This window comes from Pyricularia oryzae, chromosome 7 (genome assembly GCF_000002495.2).
Source record: "Pyricularia oryzae 70-15 chromosome 7, whole genome shotgun sequence".
Lineage (NCBI taxonomy): Eukaryota > Fungi > Ascomycota > Sordariomycetes > Magnaporthales > Pyriculariaceae > Pyricularia > Pyricularia oryzae.
This window is the reverse complement of record NC_017854.1, coordinates 2,204,904-2,227,124: the sequence shown is the minus strand read 5'-3', so window position 1 is coordinate 2,227,124 and position 22,221 is coordinate 2,204,904. Positions and strand designations below refer to the sequence as shown.

The following is a 22,221-nucleotide window of genomic DNA, read 5'->3' as shown; positions in this document are numbered from 1 at the left end:
CCTCTCTTCTGTAGTATTGCCAACTTTGGACGCCGAAGAACCAAAGAAGAAAACCAACGATTCCGTATTTCCGTGTCGCGGCAAATATTTCTTCCTTTTTTCTTTTGACCCGCACAGGCAAAAATCGGCAAGAGGTGGATCAAATAGACAAAGGACGGCATGGGCAAGTTTGGGATTTTGCGTTGCTGACACAAAGAGGGGCAGCAAGGTAGGAAGAAAAAAAAGCGACATGACGCCGCGACCATAAGCGATCGGTTGGCGCAACTTTGGGGGTCCTTGATCAATTTTTCCTTTCTTTGCTTTAATTTCCCCCAGGCGCCGTTGGGGTTTCACCAAAAGCCCTCATTGGTTCGCAGCAAGGGACCAAGAACCACCCGGCCTAATGCCTGCTTGTCCTTTTTGCGCTAACCGATTTTCTTTGCTAGGTCCCTCGTCGCGAAGGACAACGCCCTGTTCGTGGCTAGTCCTTTTGCGTTTGCGACAGCTTTCTCTCTCTCCCTCCATCCCACTACAATCACGGCGCGAAATGATCAAGTGGGCGCATTTTGATTTTGCGAAGCGGCGCACTCTTGGATAATTTCATGGACCCTTTTTCCTCTTTGTCGCCTTCCAATCGCAGAATAGAATGCGCTGGGCGCAATCGCGCCTGATAGCACTAACGACAAACCCCCCAGTCTCTTTACAGTTTACCTAAATGCAGTTTGAATACTTGTGACCTCCATGTTTCGCAAGGGGAAGGGATTCCCCAGTTGTCAAAGCTCTGCGCGCTGAACAAGGTCTGCCCGTTCCTTGAGCCTCCGTGCACTTTAACGTAGTGTGCGCGGTGTTCTTTTTCACCCATGTTGCCCATACAACCCCCATGATCCTTGCGTGTCAACTGCCCATGCACCCCCTGTTTGGCTGGCAGCGCAACGGATTGTCTTTGATGAATGGCGTCACACGTTTTGTTCTTCACCTTAGTCAGGTCGATAGCGGAGAGAAACGAACAGCAGGGAAAGAAGCAAAGTGAGCTTATAGTTTACAGTATAGTGTCTGCAGCTCCAACGCGCCAACGTCATAGTTCCGTGTCGATATTGGCGCGTTTGCCACTGCAAGAAGTAATGACTACAGTCAATACTACAATACTATGAGGAATATCTTTTATGCAGCACTGATCACAAACAACACAGACTGCAGAGCCACGCCAACAAAAGACTAGACTAGCAGTACTAGGCTAGCAGTTCTAATCATGGGGATCTCCAGTGTCTAGTTTCGTTTTAGTCTCTTCATAGGCCGGTTGCTTGACTAACGTGACTTGACAAAAAATGCCGGACTATTCATTCTGTAACACGTAGCTGGTGATACGAGCGGCCAGCACATCTCGGGCAGACTTTTTCGAGATGTTTTCTAGCGCTTGTCCTAGTGCGGTCAGGGCTGCCGCATACTGGAGGTGCATATACGGAGTACGTGCGACGGCAAGCGGTCAGCTTTATATAGCACCCCCGCATACCGGCCGAGAGATCCTTCGCGGTGTTACCGACGTATGCAGGCTTCATGGGCTCACGTCGTACTGATTAATTATTGTTGCGATGCAGACGGCGATGCTGATGCTGATGTTGCCATTATCACTGCGGCTGCATTTAGAATCTGATCGTCTTCTTACTCTGATTTACATGCTCACATAATCTGCTTACATTTTTTGGAGTTCAATTTTTTGTTGACATGGATACTGGGGTGCACAAAGTCATAGCTGGTAGAAAAGCAATTGATCACATTCCAAAAGTTCTCAACACGGACTTTCGACTTATTGGGAACGGTCCAATGTCCGTGTTACAGAGAACAAAAGAAAAGAAAAACATGGAATATTCAAGAAAGCCACCGGGGAACGCAACGCCTCACTTACATCGAGTTCACACCGTAGAAAAAAGTAAAAGAAGAAAATCGAGTAACAAAAATTATTGTGCCACAATTTCGTATTCATCCACGAATCAACAGCCACGGTTCCTTTGTTCTTTTTGTTCGCTTTGATCTCTTTGCTCTCTGTGTTTCTTGTTCTTGCTCCCTTGTTTCTCGTTGATTGCATTTCCAAGCCAGCCATGTGTTGACCCGCAGGAGTTGTCAAACTGTCACAAAAAAGGGAGGGAAACCTAGGCTATAACATGACGTGACTACTATCCACATCACGTCAAAGGGAAGCGTTTTGTTTCAGTGGTTTGTGACAAGTTATTTTGACTCACTCGTCCAGGAAAGGACCCTGTTCTGGCATGATTTGTGTTCCTCCCCGCTTTTTAGCCAACTACCTGGCGTCTGAGCGAACGGCAGACAGAATGTAACAAAGAACATGGTATTTTTGTCTGTGTTTGACTCTTTAACGTTTGCTGAGGTGACAACGGCAGCCAAATAGCTTGAAGGGTTTGTCGCAAACGGGCTTCTTCAGATGAGCTGGGATCCAGTTGACAGGCCTCCTTTCCGCGGATTATGGGTTTTTGTGGGATTTCTTCTGATCTTCTGATGATCCTCCGCAGTCACTGCGCCTGGTCGGTAACTGGATCAGATGTAATAAGTCCAAACCTCAACCCATGTACATAAATAGATAAACAAAAAAAAGAAAACCATATCGGTACTGCCTCGGAGCCGAAGAATAAATAGTACGGTTATACAGTATTCCGTACAGCCCTGGACAAGGGATGCACTGGCAAGCCCCGAGGAAAAATACGTTTTGAACATGTTCAACCGAGTCGATAAGGTAAAGTCATGCACGAAATCGACATGGTAATTTTTATTTTTGAACAGCACATCCAAACCCGATGGAATGATAATCCCATTACCTTAAACATGAGGAGGCTCGAGATGCAACATGACAGCTTCTCTAGCAAAACGCCAAAACACCAAGAATGCATAGTGACCTATCCCTCCATGCAAAACTCCGTAAAAGCAAACCTGTGAAGTCCTTTCCCGCCGGCAACGTCCATGCAACCTGGAATGTGTTGTTTCAGGTGGGACTTCATCATCCCAAAGGAATAAAACATACCGCAAAAAAAGCCCGTATCCGTCCGCCAAATATCGTAGGCAATGCACAAAGAACCCCCTTCACGTCTTGAGACGGATGGCCACCTCTAGCGCGCTGGCCTTGCGACTCCTCTGCTTCACGACCGTCGCCCTCCCTCCCAGCGTTCGTCCACCACCGGCCGCATTCCCGGTGGTGCCAATGCCCGACATCTCCGTGTCGGCGTCTGCTCCAGCATCATGACCGTCCGCACAATCCTCATCCTCATCCTCTTCAACCTCGTAGGTATCCACCCCGCTCACTGTGCTGGTGTATATCCGCACGACGCAATCACCCCTCCGCTGAAATACGGCCGCCGTCTTGAGAGCCTTTTCTATGTTGAGCGCGCCCGCCCCGACTACAACCACGGGGAACCTGTCGTCCCCGACCTGCACCCCGTCATCTTCGGCGGCCGAAGGCTTGGCGCCGCCCTTCTTGCCCGTTGCACCAGCACCACCCTTGCCCCCCTTCTTACCACCTCCCACCAAATCCCCCAGGCCCATCGACAGCGCACCGCCGGGGCTCTTGTCGAGCAGCTTCTGCACGCGCTTCAGGATCGCGACGAGGTTCGTGCCCCGCCGGATGACGATGCGTCGCTTCGGGGCGAGGTGCGGGTCCGCGCGCGTGACCGGCGCGCCGGCGGCGCTGGCCTTGGCGTGGTTACTATGGTGCGGCGGGCGCGAGGTGTTGAGCGTGCGCGATAGGATACGCGCGCCAGTCGGGAGGCGAGGCTTCTTGGTAGTGCCGGAGCTGGCCGGGCGGGAGGGGAGCGTCGTCTTCATGGCTGGTGCGGATGCGCCCTGCGCTGCGGTTGCTGGTGGTGATAATGGATCGGCCATTTGTGATTTTCTGTTTATTGCTGATCAAAGTCTGTGCGGGTGGGCTGTGAGTAGCACAGAGGCAGTTGAGTAGTATGATGTGTTGTTATTGACTGCGCATTTTGTCGCGGGGGTTGCGGTGAGGACTACGATTAGTATCTTGGTTGGAAATATGGTAAGTTGCGAGCATGTGACGAAATTATTGATTTGACTGTTGGAGCTCAATTGGCGGCCGGAGCCGGAGCCGAGCCACAGCTGCTGTTGTCGGGCGGCCCCACCCACCACAAATCACCTGCAGCTCACTGATATCAGGTCCCATGTTCCGCAAAGGGTCATCCATTTTTATGCTCGATTTAGAACCCAATGCTTTTTGGCTGTGTACGATAGGCTGTGAAACCTGCACGAAGTCTAGTAAAAAACGTGCAAAAGCTTGTTAGCCTGAGTGATAGGCCCATAGAATGACGGGTAACAATAAACGGAGTTATCAGCTTCACGGCCAATATCTATACCATTCTCCCCGACGACAAAACTTCTGTTTTATTCTGAAGAAGACACAACCCTACCCCCGCCATTAATACGTCCAGATATACAGAATGATGCTTTTTAGGATTGGTATGTCTTGTTGCAGCAGACGCAGATTGAAATATCACGTGATTGTCACTGCAGGTGTAGCAAACTCTCCACGCATTATTGCGTCACACGCTGGCTTTTCAACGTCTTCATGTAAACCTACGACCAACTTGCGCCAATTCGGAGCAACGGCTCGCGCAACCCATATCATAACTGTGCAACTGGCATCCAGATGGGCAGCCCCTCTCATTCCAAGCGAATGATTTGATAGTGTTAGAATGTACCATATTACCAATCCTTAGCGATTGTTTATTCAATCGATCCTCACGTGCCCCGAACCTCACCAACCTCTACAATGTCTGTCGATATCTACCCACCAATAGCTGCGGCCGAGCTCAAGCTGGCAATCCAGGACACGCAGGTTCGTGATGTGTTCTTTCTATGATATGATCTATAACAAAGCACCCTTAAACCATATCTCTCACCCTCAAACACCACACAACTAACCCACAGCCAACCCGCCCTCCAGCGCCGTGAGCTCACCTGGCTCCTCGATGACCTCCAAGCCACTCTGGGCGAATTCCGCCACGGCCTCGAGGACTGCTACGCTCTCCTCGCGCCCATCGACCCAGGCAGCACTCTCGTTGTGAGCACGCCGCGCAACGAGTCGGTCAAGGGCCACGTCACGCGGGTCGGCACCCGCATCGTCAAGGGCACGCTGTCGCTGCGTCTGCGCACCGCCCCTCCGCAGACCTTGTCCATCGACCCGACGCATCCCATCCACCTCGCACCCCTAACACTGCTGCATGCCCGCCTGACTGACGCCCTCGACGTCCTGACCCGTACCCTCGAGTTCCTACCGGAAGGAGGCGGCTCGAAGACGACGCTGCCGCCTGCCGCCGACGCAACAGCCGCCGCGGCCTTTGTATCTGCCCAACTGAGGCTGCTCTCAACGACGCTGCACGAATCCTCCGCGATACTCAAGGGCCGGCCGCTGACGGACACCGATCCGGGCTGGACGACGCTCTCAGCAGCGCCGGGGCACTTCCTCGCCCCGCCGGCGCCACCACCACCAACCTCCAACCTCAACAACTTCCTCTCCGCACCACAGCAGCAAACTGACGCCTCGGCCGCTAACCCGCTGCACAACATATCCATCTACTTTTCGCTCCAAGAGTCCGCGCTGGTCCTGTGGGTGCGCAGCCTCGAGCCCGCTGATGCGGCGCCCTCATTCGGCATGAAGTTCGCGCTGGCCATTGGCACGGCCCGCCGCCTCGAGCACGACGAGAGCGACGTCATCTTTGGCTACTGCTGCGCCGGTCTGGACGGGAAGCCCGCGGGTGGCGAGGAGGAGCACCGCCGACACGGGCCTAGGACCTCACCCACGCTGAGCGTCAAACGGCCTGTGAGTCAAAGCGGACCACCCGTGCTATCGGGAACGAGGGATAGCACCAGGCGGAGCAGTAGTAGAAACCCTGGTGGGGCTGCGGGCGGTAGAGAAAAGGATGGTGACGCGGTGCAGGTCTACGTGAGGGAGAAAATCCGTGTCGAGAGCGCAGACCCGAGTTTGATGTCTCTGTCTGCAAAACTGGGTGCGCTGAGCCATACTCTGACTATGGCTAGACGTAACCTTGCCGCCGTCATGGGAGAGGAGCTGGAAGAGTGAACGAGGCTCAAGTGATCACTTCACAATGGTCGGGTTTCCATGACAAAATGAGCTGGATATCAATTGTTATTGCACCGAATCTAAATGTACTAATATCAGCACAGCTGATTCCAACAAACAACCATAATGAGCCTAAAAATGACAAATGAGAAACTCCTAAACACAGAAGAATGCACCATGCAACGCGATCGCAGTGTACAAGTATGCTAAAAACTAACGGCCCGGATGGTCATTGGTTCGAATATAGGCGACTGGGACAAGTGTGGGACGTCTTAAGCGACTGGAGACCACGGCAGTGGGACCAGAATCCTGGACTTCATAGTCTGGATAAGCGGCACTGTCTTGTGCACCGTCTCGCTCCAACCTTCAATGCCCCAGCTCTTCTCACGCGTAACCTTGCGCTGCTCAAGGTCGGCAAACTGCCAAAGGTGGTGAACCGTGTTGAGGTCTCCAATCTGGACAAACCATGCTCCCACGCCCTCCATGACCTCACGGCGGGCCTTCAGTCCCCTACGCCAGTGTGTCTCCCACTCTAGGAGGTTGCCCGGGTGTAGCGTGTACGATCGCAGCTCAAAGAGTCCACCCAGCTGGCGCGGCGGCGTCGTGGGCCAGAAGGAGAACTCCTGCATGAGTGACGTGTTCTTGGATATAATGAGGCTCTTGAGCTTATCGTTAAATGCTGGGAACTCTGGGTGCCTCGAAATCGAGCTGAGTGATTCATGGTATCCGTTGTAGCCCTGATACTCCCAAATGTGAACTGAAGATTGGCAGTTAGCAACAGCATTTCAAGCGCAACATCAATGCTTCTACCAACGTACCAAATGTGTTGCAGTCTCCAACCTCGGTCCTCCAGCTTCCAACAAGATGAACCTTATTCTCAGGCATCGAAGCCATGCGAGGATACCACTTGCCAACGAGATCGATGTACTCGTCCGTCTTCTTGTGCTTGACCTCGTGAAACACGATAGAGTGTACGTACTTGCCACGTGCAAGCACCTGGCTGAAGCTGGCCTCGATCTGGGCATCCATCTCGCGACCCTCCTTTGTGCCGTAGATTAGGCTGGTCAGCGGGCCAAGCTTGCGCGGAGGCTCTTCCGGATCCGCAGCCTTGGCAGCATCGACGGCCGTTCCTTTAGAGTTGGCGGTGCTAAGTGAGCCCAAGCCCTGTCCGCTCCCTGGGATGCCATCGACGTCGGAGTTGCTCTGCGAGGAACGGGAAGTGGAGGAAGTAGGGGAGGAAGTGGACAAACTGGCATCGCGCTGTTTCTGCGCCTCTGCTAACTGCTGCCGAAATGCCTTCTGCTTTTCCGCAAAGGTCGTCTGCCTGTTGGGTTCGATATCGGCGAGGGAGGGTGTTCTCTGCTTGGATTGTTGCCTAGCTACAGCCGTGGTTGCAAAGCACCGCGAGGCGCTGCGGAGAGGGGTGGCTGCGTCCCGAAGGACACGACGAGAAAGCATTATTACAAGTCGTGATGATTGAGGGTAAGGCGAGGTAGTAAGTATGTTCAGTCAAAGTTGAATATGTTATCGGATGTACGCCGGATTTACAAGGCAGGCCGAAAACGGAGCCTTGCAAGTAGAGGTTCGTCGGTTGCAACAAATCCAGAATCCTCAGGAAGCGTGTCACAGGACGTCAATCTACTTTGTGGCAGGACTGTTATTGGCGAAAACGGTGATGGAGGGTGGTGTGAATCGATCGACTCGGGCAGAGGACGGTCGGAGTGAAGCAGAGACAGAGGTGGCAGCGGCAGCAGCAATTAGAGGCAGTGGCAGGCACAGCGACAATGCAGTCAGTCAGTCGTGTGATTCGGTCCTATGCAGGCAGAAAGCCTGGTTATTTCTGAGGGGTGCCGCAGCTTGAACTGAACGGTTCGATAATGCAGCAATAGCGTGGGTAGAGATGAGGTAGGTAGGGAGACACTGGCGTCTGTGAGAGGGGAAAGCGGATGTATTGCCGGGGACAAGGAGGGTGGTGTTTGGAATCAATTGGATGAATTGAACCGCAGCCAAAAGTCTGGACGTTTTATGCACCCCGCACTTGGCTGGCAGCTCTGGAATAGATGGAGCGATGAAGTTGGAAAGGTGAGTTTGGAGAGGAGGAAGCAAACCTTGACACGAAAAACAGGACAAGCTTCGGTTGGATGGCATGAGAAGTGGCCAAGACACCCGGGACTTGAGACACCTCAGATAGGAGCTCAGCTGAGTGACCCTGGGAATGGAACGAGCTTCATTTGCGGGGGAAGGTACGTCACTAAAAGCTTCGGCTCCACTTCCCATTAGCTTCGACTGGAGTGTGGGTCCTGTGTTTGGGGAGGGAGAGCTTTCCGCAATATTGTTGTTGCCGTTCCGTCGAAGCTCCTAGTGCCAACTGAGGAGCTGCTTGCCTCAGGCAACAAATTCTCAATTCGAGACCCGCGCTGCGAAAAAGGTTCGGACAAGCCAATCGGTTAACGGCGACGTCCAAAGCTAGGAAAACGATCAACCCATCACCATTTCGACTCCCAGCCCAGTATATCCTTCTGAGCTGCTCAATTGCCGCCAAAATGTTCCGCATTCCCTTCGCCAAGATGTTCGGCGTCACGCCGCTCAAGAAGTTCCCCGGCCCCGTCAGTAAGTCGAGTCCGACGACGTGTTACCACGCGCAATGCCGATTCCCGATACCTCGAACGGATGGAGCGAAACATGAGAATTTTTACTGACGTTATTTGCCATGTTACTAGTGGAGCCCATGGCCCCCTTCTTCGTTGCTGGTACGTTTCAATGATACGAACGAGCAGATGGCATGCGTCGCGCCATCAGCTACGAAGAGTTGATACTCAGACGATATCTACCTGCGTTTGGTCATCGTTCTGACTTGGGATCCGTCATAACAGGTGCCGTTATCTACTACGGAGTGTACAAGGCCCAGACCGCCATGGAGGCCAGTACGTTGCGACCATCACCGTTCGAAGCCCCTAGTTGTTTAGCTCATCTAACCCCATTTGCAGGCGACGAGTGGAAGAACGACCCCCGCAACAAGTCCCGCCAATAGATACCTATGCTACGAGCATGATAATAGAGCGGAGCGTCCGGGATTATCACGGCCAGTCAATGTCGATTTGAACAGCATTAGAGACGGATGCCACTGTACCATAGAGGGGTCGGAAACGAGAAAGCAGGATGACTTTGACGCATCTCTCCAAGCTCCCGTGACAATGATCTGCGTCAATGACGGGCGCGATTGAGTCCAAAACGCATGACTGCGACAGTGACCGCCTCCCATGCTTTTGTCCAACGACAGTTTCAGAAAGGGCCAACGGCAAGAAACCCAAACTGACTTTCAGATACCCTTCGGGATAACCGAAACCCTGCTAGCACGGATGTCAAATTGCAATTCAGTCTTTTCAGTGACTGTTGTTGTGCCGAAGATGTGCTGATATCAAACCCCATTTGGCGAGTAGTCCTGGCAACGGGGCACTTTCTTGACCTGGTTCTCTATGTTTGGTGAGAGAACTGTTAAGAATGGATCGCATACATTCATCTGCTTTGAGATGGGCACTAAGTTTTCACTCATGGAACCTTTGCCGAATATCATGATGTCGACTTGGGTCATATTAGTATGGTACGTTGAGTGAGATGCGAAAGCGGGTGGGCTCTGAGCTCGTATCCACGCCGGAGGAGGACGACGAGACCTAGTTGATATTGCAGATATGATAATATTTGATCAACATGTGTCAGTTAGGACAATCATAAAAGGTCAGCCGTGCTGAAGTAGGTTTGATCGTAATCAGATAGGATGCCTAAAACTACCTACATATATAGCACAACTAGACTAGGTCCAGACCAAGCCCAGACCAATCCATCTATTCTGCCAGGTTTGTTCATACCCATGAGTACGATAAACCAAATACATCCGAGCCTATCAGTCGCCAAACAGCATCAATGTACTCGTGTACTCGTGCCAAAAATAGTTGAATGATGGCCGACCTGTCTCGGTTGAAGCTCGATCGGTTGAGAGCTTTGAAGCCCAATTTGGTATGTCGAGGTGCGTGGGCAAATAAGCAATTACCACACTGCCCGATATCTCGACGCCTTCCGAGATATAACGTAAATGGCTTTGACGATGGTTGTTTTTTATTTTTATTTTGTATTTTTATGTTTTTTTTACTATCACAAGAAGCGTCGTTACCGCGGTGAACGAACCGAACCTCAGCATTACGAGCGTCAGATTGATTTTTCTAAGGTTCAAAACGGGACTATTTCGGCATCTCATTGGTGAAATTTTAGCGTCAATTTTCAAATATGTTGCAAATGCGTGTGTGGAAATGAAGTTATTAATAAATGAATGAAATTTTTACTCGAACCACTCACTTTACTTACAACGCCACTCCCGCCCTGTTGACACCCTCCCGAACAGGAACGCTGTCCGGTTCGAGTCGGCGTCGTGGCGCTGACAAATGCCCCAGCAACTTGGGGAATGGGATGCTTCGCTGGGAAGCTGTCATTGTCATTCACCTAGTACTGGGGACTAGACAAAGAGAGACAAAAGAATATGATAAGAAGTTGTCTGCTTGCGAAGCCAAACATCTGCTTCGGGTCTAGATTACCAGTCTCACATTTTTACATTTTACGACACAAGTCAACAACCATGTCTGCAAACGAGCATCATACTGAACAGGCCAATCGCCCTCAAGCCGCCCCTCAGTCGAGGCCACAAGCGGCTAAGAAGCCGGCCAAAAAGGAGATCAAGATCCTTATGCTGCATGGTAAATGAATAAATACCCTGAAACCAATAAACCACATATACACAACCTTGTTTCTTACAACAAAACACCCCCGAAAAACAGGCTACACCCAGTCGGGCCCGCTCTTCCACGCCAAGACGCGCGCCTTGGAAAAGCTCATGATCAAGTCCCTAGCCCCCTTCAACCTGCAGCCCACCCTGATCTACCCCACGGCGCCCAACCAGCTCCGGTCCGTCGACATACCGGGCTGCAACCCGGTAGCCGGCCAAGATGACCCGCGCGCGACCGACTCGTGGTCCTGGTTCCGCATGTTCGACGCCACGGGCGCCTACCGGCTTTTGCGGGAGGGTATGAGCCGACTGACGGAGGCGGTGCGGGACGCGGGCGGCGTCGACGGCGTCATCGGCTTCAGCCAGGGCGCGGTAATGGCGAGCATGATGACAGGGGTGCTGGACGAGCCGAGGCGCGAGGTCCCCGGAAGCGACTCGGCGAAGCAATGGGTCGCAGAGCTGCGCGAGGCCAACGGAGGGCGAGCACTCAAGTTTGCCGTCTTCTACAGCGGGTTTGCCGCAAAGCCGCCGGGGCTGGGCTGGATGTACGAGCCGAGCATCAACACGCCCACCATGCACTTCATCGGCAGCCTGGACACGGTCGTGGACGAGAAGAGGTCGAGGGACCTGGCAGAAAAGTGCGTGAACTCGATTGTGATTGAGCACCCGGGCGGGCATCACGTTCCCACGGGCAAGGAGCACGCGATGCCGTTGATTGGGTTTATCAAGCAAAAGTGCGTGGATGATGCTGCTGCTGCTGATGCTGCTGCTGCGTAGGGGCAAGATCTATATGTCCTCAGCAGCAACGTCTAGAGACGGAGAAGCCTATCATTTTTGTTTCTGTGTTCATTTTCACCCTGTTTCTATACAGTGCTTGGTAGGTTGATGTAGCATAGACCAGATATAGACTCCTAAAATCCTTTCGATCTAGTATCACACCAAGGAGACTCGAAAATGGCCAGACCAAGTCATTTCCATGCCTCAAAGCTCTAGAATTATACAAGTACACCCGATGTGGTTTTCTGTCATGATTCCCACCTGATCATAATAGCTTGGAACCCAGAGTGAGCAAAGCAGCCATCTATTCGTGATTCTAAGGTTGACCAACTTCCGTAAACCTCCTAACTTGGATTATCTTCTCCTTGATCACCAAAGATACAAAATCAACCATCATCGTTGTTTATTTTACCCGTGTGCTCGGCGCCTTCTCTCCCTGACCCTTGCCTTTGGCACCAGGTTGAATGTTTGCCATCATCTCCTCCTTGGTGATCAGGTGATCGATGCGCTCCAGCAGACCAAGTAGCGATTTCATATTGCTGCTCCACTCGTTCAAGACGTCATCCGCATCACGTGGCTTGGCAAAGTTGACGATCCGCGCCGGCCTGTCAATTTTGGCGTATACAGTCTTGGAGGTGACGAGGTCGCTAATGTACTTCTCCGTCTCTTCCTCGGCCAGATCCAACAGTTCCGTCAGGCGGTCCATTCTGATGCGCGTGTAATAGCGGGCGATGACGCGCACGTTATGCTCGATTACGCGCTTACGCAGGTCCTCCCATCGCTTGTGAGGCTTGACCACCTTATCAGTGGCTGCTGAAGGAGTCGTGTTGGAAGATGCGGATGGCGGGGGCTGGTTGGAGAAGACGTCTGTTGAGCAGAGATGGGGGCCGAACGTCTTGGCAACCTCGGGCCAGCGCATCAGCTCGTGAACGGTGAAGAGTTTGAGCAGTTCCGCATCCAGCTGTATCTGGCTGTTGCGGGTGTCTCGGTGGATACGGTGAAGAAGGTCATGCTGCTCGTTGTCGTGGGGAGAAAGGATGATAAAGTAGATGACTCGTTGAAGAACCTGGTAAGTATAATGTTAGTAAACGCTCTCCATGTATATTCTGGCCGCGGGTTCTATGAATGAACTTACAGCTCGAAGCTTGGCCGGGTCCTCCTCAACGGCTTCCGTGTCCAGGACTTGCCTGTAGTGCTTGCAAACGTCGAGGTACTTATCCTCGTGCTGGGACAATATAACCTGCTGCTCATAGTATCGCAGCTTCAGATCGGTCGTGTCGTCAACCTCGACCTCGGGCACAACATCTCCCTTCTTCGCCTTCTTCTCCCGTTCCTGCTTCTCCTTCTCCAGCTGCTCAGGTGTCTTCTTGGGCTTGCGCGCCAGGTATTTGGTGCTGATCTTGCGGCTCAAAATGCCTGCCTGCGTCCAGTCTCCACTCTCGATGCACAATGCGACCTGGTCGAGGAGGAACTGTGTCTTCTCCCGACGCTCCATCGAGCCAAAGGTTTCAACCTGCAGCTCGCACAGAATGTCGGTGGCCGCCTTGAGGTCACCCTGCTCCTTCTTGATGTCGGAAAGAATCTTGGTGACGCGCGCCCGCTCCACCTCGACAAAGATCTTGCCCTCAGTGACGGTGCGCAGCGTCTCGATGACAGAGAGCTTCGTCTCAAGGTTTGGCGTGGAGTCGAGGAATGTCACAACCGTCTGGACCATCTTGGTGATGGCCTGCTTCAGCTGGCTGTGCTTCTTGGATAGAACCAAGACTTGGTCGTTAAGTAAGCTCCAGTCACCCTCATCTTTGCATATCGTGACGATGGCGACAAGAACTCGTGATGTAGTTGCGAGATCTGATGCCTGTACCAGTGCAGGATATGGATTAGCAAAACCGCATGGATATCCGATGGGTGCGGGGACATTGGCGGTCTTTCAGGACTAACCTGACGGGCCTGCTTTTCCAACACGCTCAACTTCTCGATTGCGCCCTGGATGTCTGACTTGGCAAGCTTCTCCGCTTCGGGGATGAGCTTGTCGGCTTCCTTGGAGAAGTCCTTCTCCGGCTTGAATGCGGCGTCCGCCATTGTTGAGGTGGGCGGCTGGCCAGGTCAGATCAGATCAGTGCTCGATTGTGGTAATCCGAATGTGAGTGTGGTCAGCAGTGATGGATGGCAAACTTCGATGTTCGTTTGGTATGAGCTGGGGTGTTTATGATTTGATGCGGATCGAGTTCGGGTTGTTGTTTGGTTGCTGAGAGAGCTACCGACTTTGGTGTCAGCGGGCGTCAAATGCATCACCAAGCTGAGCCTCCGCAGGCAGGCCAACGTTGCGTGGAAGAGTGGATCCTCGACTGGCCCAAGCTCTCATCTGTGCCCCACCAAGTATATGGATTATGGAAGACTTTTGAGGTAGAGTCACGTGAATGAATTAACTTTCCTATTTGACGTCCGTCCGTCGACTTTCCTTTTCATTTCCATGACCAAGATCGGATTTGGAGGACAATCCCGGAGCAACATTTTAACCGGGATCTACTATAGTACATTTTTATCCAGCTTTGCTTTTTTTACGGAATCTCCTTCGAGACCCCTGATGCCGTTGTCAATGCAGTGTCACAGTAGAGGTACAAGTTGTTGTGACTTGGTACCCGCCTGCTTGCAACTTGGCAGCGCATGGTCTGGTATTCGTCTTACACTTAGAATATCGCAAGCTTTAAAATGGCACCTCGAAATTATCTATATCACATCTAGGATACAAGCTTGACTCCTGAATGACAACCTCCGGTTTCTCCCATCAGCCTCACCGATAAAGTCCTCTTCGGATGGACAACATGGCTGTAACTCAGTTGGTGTTTATAATCCAACCTCATGACCGCCAAATGCCCAGCTCAGTGAAGCATCATTCTCCGTGCTTCCTATTTGTGATGTCCTTAGCTTTCACCCAGGCAAACGTCTCCGTCGGCTGATCTTCAAGAAAGATGCCTCCGTGGCGCCACTTTGGTGTACCTAGATACGGGTTATGGATCTCCACAACCGCCATCCATCGATCTTCCGATCTTTTTGTTCCCAAGGAAAACTCAGACTTCAATCCGGAAACTCGTCTAGACTCAGGATATCGCTCGTAGCAACTTGGGATGCTCTTGGCTAGCACCGTGTCGTAGATGATGCCGACGATGGGCGACGGCCTCCCGGAGCAGTCGTTAAGCTCCTCCCAAGGTAATACGGGGATGAGCACGGCGTGCCTGGTCCGTCGGACCCAGCAGTACTGGCCAAACTCGAGGCCCCTCTCAAAGTCACTCTTCGGACTGGCCTCCTAGTCCACACCGCCGACGACCTCCAGCGCTCTTGTTGTTTTTGTGTCTGTTATCGTCTTCGCTTTCTTTGCTATTGTTTTTATCGTTTGCGAATAGCTGCGGGAACCGTCCCACATCTCGTCCACGTGGTGGTTGTGCCCGGCCGCCCAGTCGTTATCGCAATCATCGACAAGAACACCGTACATCTCGAGGATTTTGACTTGCATGCCCTTCCCTTTCCTGATTAGGCGGTCCAACTTACGCAGGTGTATGCCGAAGTTTCTGGGTGGTCTTTGCCCATTGGCATTGATCCCGGTGTGGCTCTCGCGGCGGAGGAACACCCACAAACCGTCGTGAAGTTGCCAGACCTTGCGCTCAGAAAATTCAATATGATCGGGGTTGTTTTGCAGGTCGGAGACCGTGACGACCTGCTTCATTAGGGTGTGGGTGAAGGTGTGTGCGCGATCCGAAGTGATGGCGTGCTTTTACGTATTATGTAAACGCTGCATATGTTAGCTTCGGTTTCCTGAAATTGCCTATACAATCTCCCTGACATCTCTCGAGCAGAGTCCGGACTGCTAACGTACCTTCTCGAGGAGTGGGTTCACCATGATATGGGCTGAATAGATGACTCTTCGCCGCGAATCAAGATGTCGTTCCTTGTCGGTGCTGACAACCCTGGTTTTCACCACCTGTGGTAGACTCTGCGACAGGCTTGTTTTTGTCCTGTGTATCGCCATAATCTTGTTCTGATGCAGAACTTTTGCTTGTCATGGGGGCTTTCTGCTACACAACTGTTAAAGTCATTTTACATCTATCAGTAGACCGAATGCAGGACCAAGTATACCTATAGCTGACAGGTTCAATACATGATACACAAGCTATTGTTCCTTTTTTGAAGAAAGATAGAAAAAGAAAACTAGCTGTAGTCCGGGGTAGTGATTGTTGGTCTTGACACCTCCCGACACCTCGAGCATCTTCTCCTGCACCTTTCGACAAGGAGTACACTATTTCCCCCAAATATAAACTCGAGACGGAGTTGACGTTGAATTCTGAACGAGAGTTGTACTAAACGGAACTAGACTTCAACGAAACGCGGACAAGATGTGGGAAACTCCACAGCTAGAAGAGTATGGCTAGTGGCGGGGGGAACTGTAACGTAGCACGTAGCATGAAGACTCGAAATGCCGAGAATGGGCCTGGAGTGAGTTGAAGATCCTGATGATTAGATGATTGAAAAACTCCCGAGCTGTTCCACGTGAAGGTTTTTTTCTTGCCTAGCCCTGAAAACCCGGGGCAGAGTCCCGGTACTCTGTCGAAAAGGGACGAAACGAAGAGAGCAGGCAAGTGCACAATCAGCTGCCTACTACAACTAAGCCCCAGAGTCTCCGCTCTAGCAAACGAACCGGAGATTGGCAAAACAATCAGCCGGAATCTCAAGCAAACGAGTACAACTGACAGCCACCAGGTCCGTAAAAGACAATCCCATGATAACGATTCGACTCTAGCGCGATCATCGTCTCTTGTATATGTGACAGATTTCGCCCCCTGTAATACAAACTTTTTCATCAAGTTCGTGTCTATATAACAAAACCTACGGTTTCTCCCCGGAAAGAAATCTCTGAAAAGACACGCAAGTTCCCCTCCTTTGGTTGAGGGTATGAGGGAAAACTTGCTCTAAAACGTGCAGAACATAACAAGGAAATTGACACACAGAAACCTAAAGCACGAGAAGAAAGAAGAAAATCCGAGCAGAGAAACACCTTTTTCTCGGGGCCGAAGAAAAAAAAAACTCTGGACACCCAAACAAGAAACTGTTATAAGTTGGACCCGTCCCAGAGATAGTAAAAAAACTGGGCTTAGAAGCACCCTTCAACCCACCCACATTCTTCTTAAACTATTTTTATTTTGTTTTTTTCTTTTTCTGGTTCAGTTGCCAAACGACTTTGAGATGCGATCCACGCACATGTCGAATAGGTCCTTTGCCTTGTCGACGCATCTGTGTTTACGTGATGTGTTAGCAGTCCATTACCTCGCGCGGCGCAAGTCGAATGAAAGACAAACCCTAAACATTTGAGTTAGCGCATCCAGTCATTTATAGTCTATAGATATAGCATTACTGAGGAGCTGAGGATTAGCTGCAAACTCACCTGCAAACGCCAATATGGCATGTGGACAGCCAGGCAGCATCATGGTTTCAACGTCGACGCCAGCGCCGCGCAGCTGGTCGACAAACGCCAGGCCCTCCGGAGCCAAAAGATCCTCGCCACCGATGGCGGTAAATGTCGGGGGCATGTAGGCCAGCTGCTTATCGGAGGCGTGATTCACGCTGACGCTCCAGACACGCGGGTCGGCGTCGCCCAGCCACAGGCGTCGGTACCAGAGCATTCGTTCGGCCGAGGGGCTGATGGCGTGGGGGTTAATGGACCAGAAGCCGGAGCCTGGCATTGCAGTGTTGTCGACCACAGGTACAACGAGGACCTGGCGGAGCGGCCTCGCCATCTCGCCAGAGTCTAGGTCGCCGGCCTCTCCGAGACTTATGAGCGTCACGGTCGATAAGAGCGCACCGGCAGAGACGCCGCCGATGGCCCAGCGGTTTCGATCTATACTGAATCGGGTGGCGCCGCCATCCTGGGCGTCGGATAGAATCCACCTCACTCCGTCGGTGCCGTCCTCGATGGCTGCCGGGTAGGGGTGTTCAGGGGCCAGTCGATAGCCGACCGAGCAGACGACGCAACGGGCGGCTGCAAGGTTGGTGGAGTGATAAAAAAAGGTGAATATAAGATATTTATAAAACAAAAAGGGCCGAATTCCAGGGTTTCTGCTCTCTCCGAATGTGAAACTTACTTGCGCAAATACGCGTCAGTAGGTCCAGCTCGCTCGAGTGATCCCCAAGGACGAAGCCTCCGCCGTGAAACCAAACAAAGACTGGCCATCCGGATTCGGGTCTGGGTTCGTCGTCGGCGTTTGTGACTGGCGTGAGGACGAGTATGGTAAAGCGCTCCAGCTGAACCTCTTCGGTAAGGACTGGGACAACATCGAGCCCCGTTTTCACCGACGCCTGCGAGGGCTGCCGCATAGCTGCACTCCAGGGCTGAGTATGGGTCGGCGGGGCATACTGGAGCAGTTTATCGTGCACCTCCACATATTGTGGATCCAGCCGTGGCCGGACTTGAGGGTGCAGCGGCTGCCAGACCTGCCTCTCTTCTGTGGTGGATGACATTCGAAAGGCAGGGATGGACGCGTTTGGTAGGGGCTGCTCGCTTCCGAAGAAAGCAGTCACGATCTTGTTCGGGTAGATTTTTTAGGCTTCCAAGACTTTTCCCCCAAAGGTAAGGTAGGTGATCTAGAAGAGTCGGGGTTTCGTAAAGTAACAAGGAGGAAAAATTAAAAAAAAAAAAAATGTTCAGGCAAAAATAAAATAAAATAGGGTGGCCAGAACAATGTACGACGTAGCACCCATCAAGAGCCTAGAAGCCCAAAGCGGATACTAACCTAGAGGAAAGGGGAAGCAAGGAGAGGGAGGAAAGAGAAAAAGGGATAGGACGACGCCAGAAGGATTCACAGGATTAAAAAAGACTAGAAAAATATCAAAAATAAAAAGTATCGGGAGCATTTCCAGCGAGCAAAACCCACACCACCCCCAGACCAGATTTTTAATTATACATTACAAAGTAATATGCCCACTTTACTATTGCCGTAACAAAAAAAAAAAAGGTGCTCATCGCTTTTAGTGTGCTCGCTAACACATATCAGGCTAGAGTCTCAAGTCCACCAACCCCAGGCTTATCATAAACCAGGCCCATCTCGACCCGCGAGGGGTGAGGGGTGGTCCGCTGACTTTCCTTTCCTGGTCTGAACGATTGGGGGTCTCTTTTAACGTCACATCACATCGACGTTGCAACGCGTGATGAACCAGGTACGCCGGTGTGCGCGTCGAAAAATTAAAATAAAATCTGGGTACGGTACGAAAGCCGTGTGGTGGTGGTGGTGGTGGTGGTGGTGGTAGTGGGTTTACCAGCATACCGTAGGTTTAGCGGCAAGACGGGACGTATCGTACGGTAAGACGTGCCCGCATATAGGTGTTTTGTTAAGGTAAGGATAAGGCTTTTTTTTTTGAACTGGATACATACGCTTGGCTTGATACCGTACCAGATATTGTATCTGCGGTGTCGCCGGTATGTTTGGTGCATTTTTCGGTAGCGAGGTACATAATAGGTTACATGTTCATTCAGGATGGAGAAAAAGCGTTAAAAAAACTTTGGGCGAATCTCGCCCAATCTTCATGCAACCCTAGCGCCGGAGATTTTCTTCTTGACCATTCTCAGGGCCTTTGTGGGAAAAAAAGGGTGTGTCTCTTCTTGTGTAGCCTGTAATATTACCAAGCTTGGAAACAAGGGCACCGTTAGAGGCAAAGCCAGCGGGCAGTTGAGGGGGTCAAAACCGTTAGGGCTCCACGCAGTTGTAGGGCAACTGCCTATCTGAGGGTACCTTCACCTAAGTTTACGTTAGGTACTTTGCTTGTTTGATGTGCGCATACGGAGTACGGCGTACAATAATACAACACAAACCTTGAACAAAGTACCTTACTTTTCGTAAAGAGCAAGCGTGTGGTGGGGCTGGGATGCACACACACACAAGGGTACCTACGACGTTGAAGCAGTAGGAAGGGTTCCATAGGTTCGATATTTGTTGCCCTGATCCCTGGAAGCCGAGAGGCCCGTGGAGGGACTAGGACGAGTTGGGAACTTTTGCTCATAGATACCTACCTAGATCCCTGGGAGAGATAGGCTTGTTTTTTCCGTTCTTGCCGTCTTGCCGTCAATCGATGTCTCTGCCGGTGAGATGCCCGCCCAGGCAGGCAAAATGCATTCTCTCCCTCTTTTTTTTTTTTTTTTTTTTTTTTTTTTGCTTTACTGTATGAGAAATGATTTCAACCCGCTCACCTACCCACCCTTTTCTTTGTATGGTGTTTGATTTTTTGTTGTTTTGTTTTCAAGTCAAACATTCAATTCTCTACCAACTAGTTCTAGTACGTCGTAATTAACAAATCACAGCTCCTCACCGCCCGTTCGATCGCCATCGATCATATGTACCTCCACGCTGTGGTTATGCTGGTTTTTAACACAGTCTTGGCGATCTCCCCATCCCCGGTTCTCGGTTTGCGAATCGAAAATTACCTAAGTGCCGACCTCATCTGTCGAAGATGGGCGATTTCGATTTCGATTAACCCCACCAAACAGGTGTGGCTAAATTGGGAAAAACAAATCCCGACGATCCAATGAGCTCCCTGCCTCACCCATCTATACCTAAGTACCCTGAAGGCTGAAAGTCGAGGCAGCAAGGGCAGTTAGAAAGTTAGGTACACGGAAATTGCCTCAGAGATTTACCTAATAAGCCTAGATAGATCACGATTGTTTTATTTTGACTATCAATGTTTTATTAAATCAATGAAGTAGACATTAAAAGAAACCGAACTCGGCTGAGCAAGTTTACGTAAATTACAGGCAGCAGCAGATTTGCTTAGGAACCTGGCAGCCAATGCATTCAAGACCTTTTACTTTTGCTTCCCACATTAAACAGCCTCATTGGGCAGCAAGCGCTCAGCGCCCTCCCGGGGAACATTGCCTTCCTTCTCCGTTTGAACCAAAAAGAATATAACGTGTCACATAGCCAACACGGACGGACGGCTTTGCGTGTGGTCCCCTTTACCCGAGCTGTTCCATGACACATGCATGACATGTCGTTTTGTCCAAGCACGGGGAGACACTCCCGCCTCCCTGGCGATGTTCATGCTGGCCAGTCTAGAAGAGGTTCAATGTACCGCAGAGCAAGGCAGGCTACGAAGTAAGTTCATTTGATCTTGTTTCTTGTTTTCCCAAACCACATCCACACACCAAAACATCCCCCCAAACCAAGCCAACCTCGGTCAAATTTCAAGGGCGGTCAACCGCGGCTGAACGGGGGGAACCACAGCGGGATGCAACCGTCAAGCCGTTCATTTGAGCCTTTTCTGCAGTCATATAGCAGCCTTGGCGGCCTCCACACTTCCCTCCCTCAGCGCTCCCCCTGGCTTCCAGGCCCTCAGTCCCCTCCTTGGTTGCCGATCGGACTTGTCCATCTTGGGCCACAAAGAAAGGGGGTACTGCTACCCAAGCAACCAAGGCATTCAAGGCCCCCCCGGGAGCGTTGTTTTCCCCATTTTCTGAATACTAATCAAGGCAGTGAGAGGGTGTGTAGCAAGGTAGATATTTACCAGGGGGGACTTTCCTCTCTCCATCTTCCAAGCCACTTTGCCGTCAACACCAAGACAGCGAGATAGCTTGGTAGTTCAGCACCATCGTGGCGAACCTTTTTATGTTGTTTTGCCACTTCGTTTCGCTTGCTTTTCCTCGAAGGGTCCACACGTAAACGACAATAAACTGTGGTTCTCTGAAGTAATGCCACGAGGTCCGTATAAACATCAGATAAAGCGATTGGATGTTTTTTTCCTTGTCCCAAATTCGGGCCCCCATAAGATGAGTTGCATCGGGAAAGCACGTGTTGCAAAACTCATGCCGTCATTGTCCTTGGGGGACGTGGGAGGCGAGCAACGCCACTGTTGGAAAAGCCTATCAACAACCCCGTGCAGGTCGTGGAGGGGGCGGTTGGGCAGCGACGGTAGGAAAAGTTCCTTTTTGTGATCGTTGGTGTATGGCTGAAAAAAACGAAATTTACCGAGCACGGGGGGCGCTCGGCAAAAGCTGGCAGGTAAAAAACCAAACGAAAAAAAAAAACTGTCAATGTTAATGCTGGCCCTAATTGCACCGAGCCGCCACTGGAGTATCAGGTTGATAAGAAGGTCAGAGCTTGGGATAAGGAAGGCCGTCGGTCACTCCGTCGTGGCTATGGCGCCGTTGAGACATTCCGAAATTCCTCGTTTACCTTGTTAGGGGAGACAGTTGTTGAAACTTGTACTCTGCGTTACTTTCCTTGTCCGTTCATCATCCGCGACAATCTTAATCAAAACTTCGCCTGTCAGTTAAGTTAATGCCCTGCTTCTTTCTCGAAACAGATGTGGGCAAGCCAAGAGAGAAACGATCTCCCCGAGTGCCACGCGGACCATGCAAGTGACAGCTCACTTTCAAGGTAGAGAAGCCCCTCGACACAGTTAGATGGGCTGGTTTGACTGTGAGTCCTCTTGTGTAGGACATGCTGTTCTTCTGCCGGGTTCTGGTGAAAGGTAAGGTTTAGATGAGAAAGATCCGATTCGAACTAGGTAGCCTTGTGCTACTCCGCGAACAAGTTGGAGGCACCATTGTTACTCT

At 51.4% G+C, this 22,221-nt stretch overlaps 9 protein-coding genes across 9 annotated transcripts; 4 read left to right on the top strand and 5 right to left on the bottom strand.

Annotated features, from left to right (window-relative positions):
• Positions 1 to 2,734: 2,734 nt before the first annotated feature.
• On the bottom strand, positions 2,735 to 4,006 carry MGG_02603 (uncharacterized protein). Its single transcript, XM_003721145.1, has one exon. The coding sequence runs from the start codon at positions 3,862 to 3,864 to the stop codon at positions 3,070 to 3,072; it is 795 nt and encodes a 264-aa protein (XP_003721193.1). The 5' UTR covers positions 3,865 to 4,006; the 3' UTR covers positions 2,735 to 3,069.
• A 547-nt stretch (positions 4,007 to 4,553) lies between these two features.
• Positions 4,554 to 6,244, top strand: MGG_02604 (uncharacterized protein). The gene is made up of 2 exons (XM_003721144.1): positions 4,554 to 4,834; positions 4,943 to 6,244. The coding sequence occupies exons 1-2, from the start codon at positions 4,769 to 4,771 to the stop codon at positions 6,077 to 6,079; spliced, it is 1,203 nt and encodes a 400-aa protein (XP_003721192.1). The 5' UTR covers positions 4,554 to 4,768; the 3' UTR covers positions 6,080 to 6,244.
• Positions 6,084 to 8,344, bottom strand: MGG_02605 (nipsnap family protein). The gene is made up of 2 exons (XM_003721143.1): positions 6,898 to 8,344; positions 6,084 to 6,836 (listed from the first exon to the last, which is right to left on the bottom strand). Exons 1-2 carry the CDS (start codon positions 7,535 to 7,537, stop codon positions 6,352 to 6,354), a joined length of 1,125 nt encoding a protein of 374 aa, XP_003721191.1. The 5' UTR covers positions 7,538 to 8,344; the 3' UTR covers positions 6,084 to 6,351.
• Positions 8,345 to 8,457: 113 nt separating this feature from the next.
• Positions 8,458 to 10,045, top strand: MGG_02606 (uncharacterized protein). The gene is made up of 4 exons (XM_003721142.1): positions 8,458 to 8,689; positions 8,800 to 8,829; positions 8,953 to 9,003; positions 9,067 to 10,045. The coding sequence occupies exons 1-4, from the start codon at positions 8,623 to 8,625 to the stop codon at positions 9,108 to 9,110; spliced, it is 192 nt and encodes a 63-aa protein (XP_003721190.1). The 5' UTR covers positions 8,458 to 8,622; the 3' UTR covers positions 9,111 to 10,045.
• A 229-nt stretch (positions 10,046 to 10,274) lies between these two features.
• On the top strand, positions 10,275 to 11,880 carry MGG_02607 (uncharacterized protein). The gene is made up of 2 exons (XM_003721141.1): positions 10,275 to 10,824; positions 10,906 to 11,880. The coding sequence occupies exons 1-2, from the start codon at positions 10,611 to 10,613 to the stop codon at positions 11,628 to 11,630; spliced, it is 939 nt and encodes a 312-aa protein (XP_003721189.1). The 5' UTR covers positions 10,275 to 10,610; the 3' UTR covers positions 11,631 to 11,880.
• MGG_02608 (26S proteasome regulatory subunit RPN5) lies at positions 11,600 to 13,915 on the bottom strand. Its single transcript, XM_003721140.1, has 3 exons — positions 13,569 to 13,915; positions 12,766 to 13,485; positions 11,600 to 12,696 (listed from the first exon to the last, which is right to left on the bottom strand). The coding sequence occupies exons 1-3, from the start codon at positions 13,707 to 13,709 to the stop codon at positions 12,034 to 12,036; spliced, it is 1,524 nt and encodes a 507-aa protein (XP_003721188.1). The 5' UTR covers positions 13,710 to 13,915; the 3' UTR covers positions 11,600 to 12,033.
• A 1,019-nt stretch (positions 13,916 to 14,934) lies between these two features.
• On the bottom strand, positions 14,935 to 15,654 carry MGG_02609 (uncharacterized protein; the record flags this gene model as incomplete). Its single annotated transcript, XM_003721139.1, has 2 exons — positions 14,935 to 15,396; positions 15,502 to 15,654. 2 exons carry the CDS (start codon positions 15,652 to 15,654, stop codon positions 14,935 to 14,937), a joined length of 615 nt encoding a protein of 204 aa, XP_003721187.1.
• A 1,189-nt stretch (positions 15,655 to 16,843) lies between these two features.
• Positions 16,844 to 18,137, bottom strand: MGG_02610 (uncharacterized protein; the record flags this gene model as incomplete). Its single annotated transcript, XM_003721138.1, has 3 exons — positions 16,844 to 16,913; positions 17,061 to 17,658; positions 17,762 to 18,137. The coding sequence occupies 3 exons, from the start codon at positions 18,135 to 18,137 to the stop codon at positions 16,844 to 16,846; spliced, it is 1,044 nt and encodes a 347-aa protein (XP_003721186.1).
• A 687-nt stretch (positions 18,138 to 18,824) lies between these two features.
• Positions 18,825 to 19,399, top strand: MGG_18014 (uncharacterized protein; the record flags this gene model as incomplete). The annotated part of the gene is made up of 4 exons (XM_003721137.1): positions 18,825 to 18,833; positions 18,889 to 18,941; positions 19,070 to 19,092; positions 19,284 to 19,399. The coding sequence occupies 4 exons, from the start codon at positions 18,825 to 18,827 to the stop codon at positions 19,397 to 19,399; spliced, it is 201 nt and encodes a 66-aa protein (XP_003721185.1).
• Between the last annotated feature and the right edge of the window lie 2,822 nt (positions 19,400 to 22,221).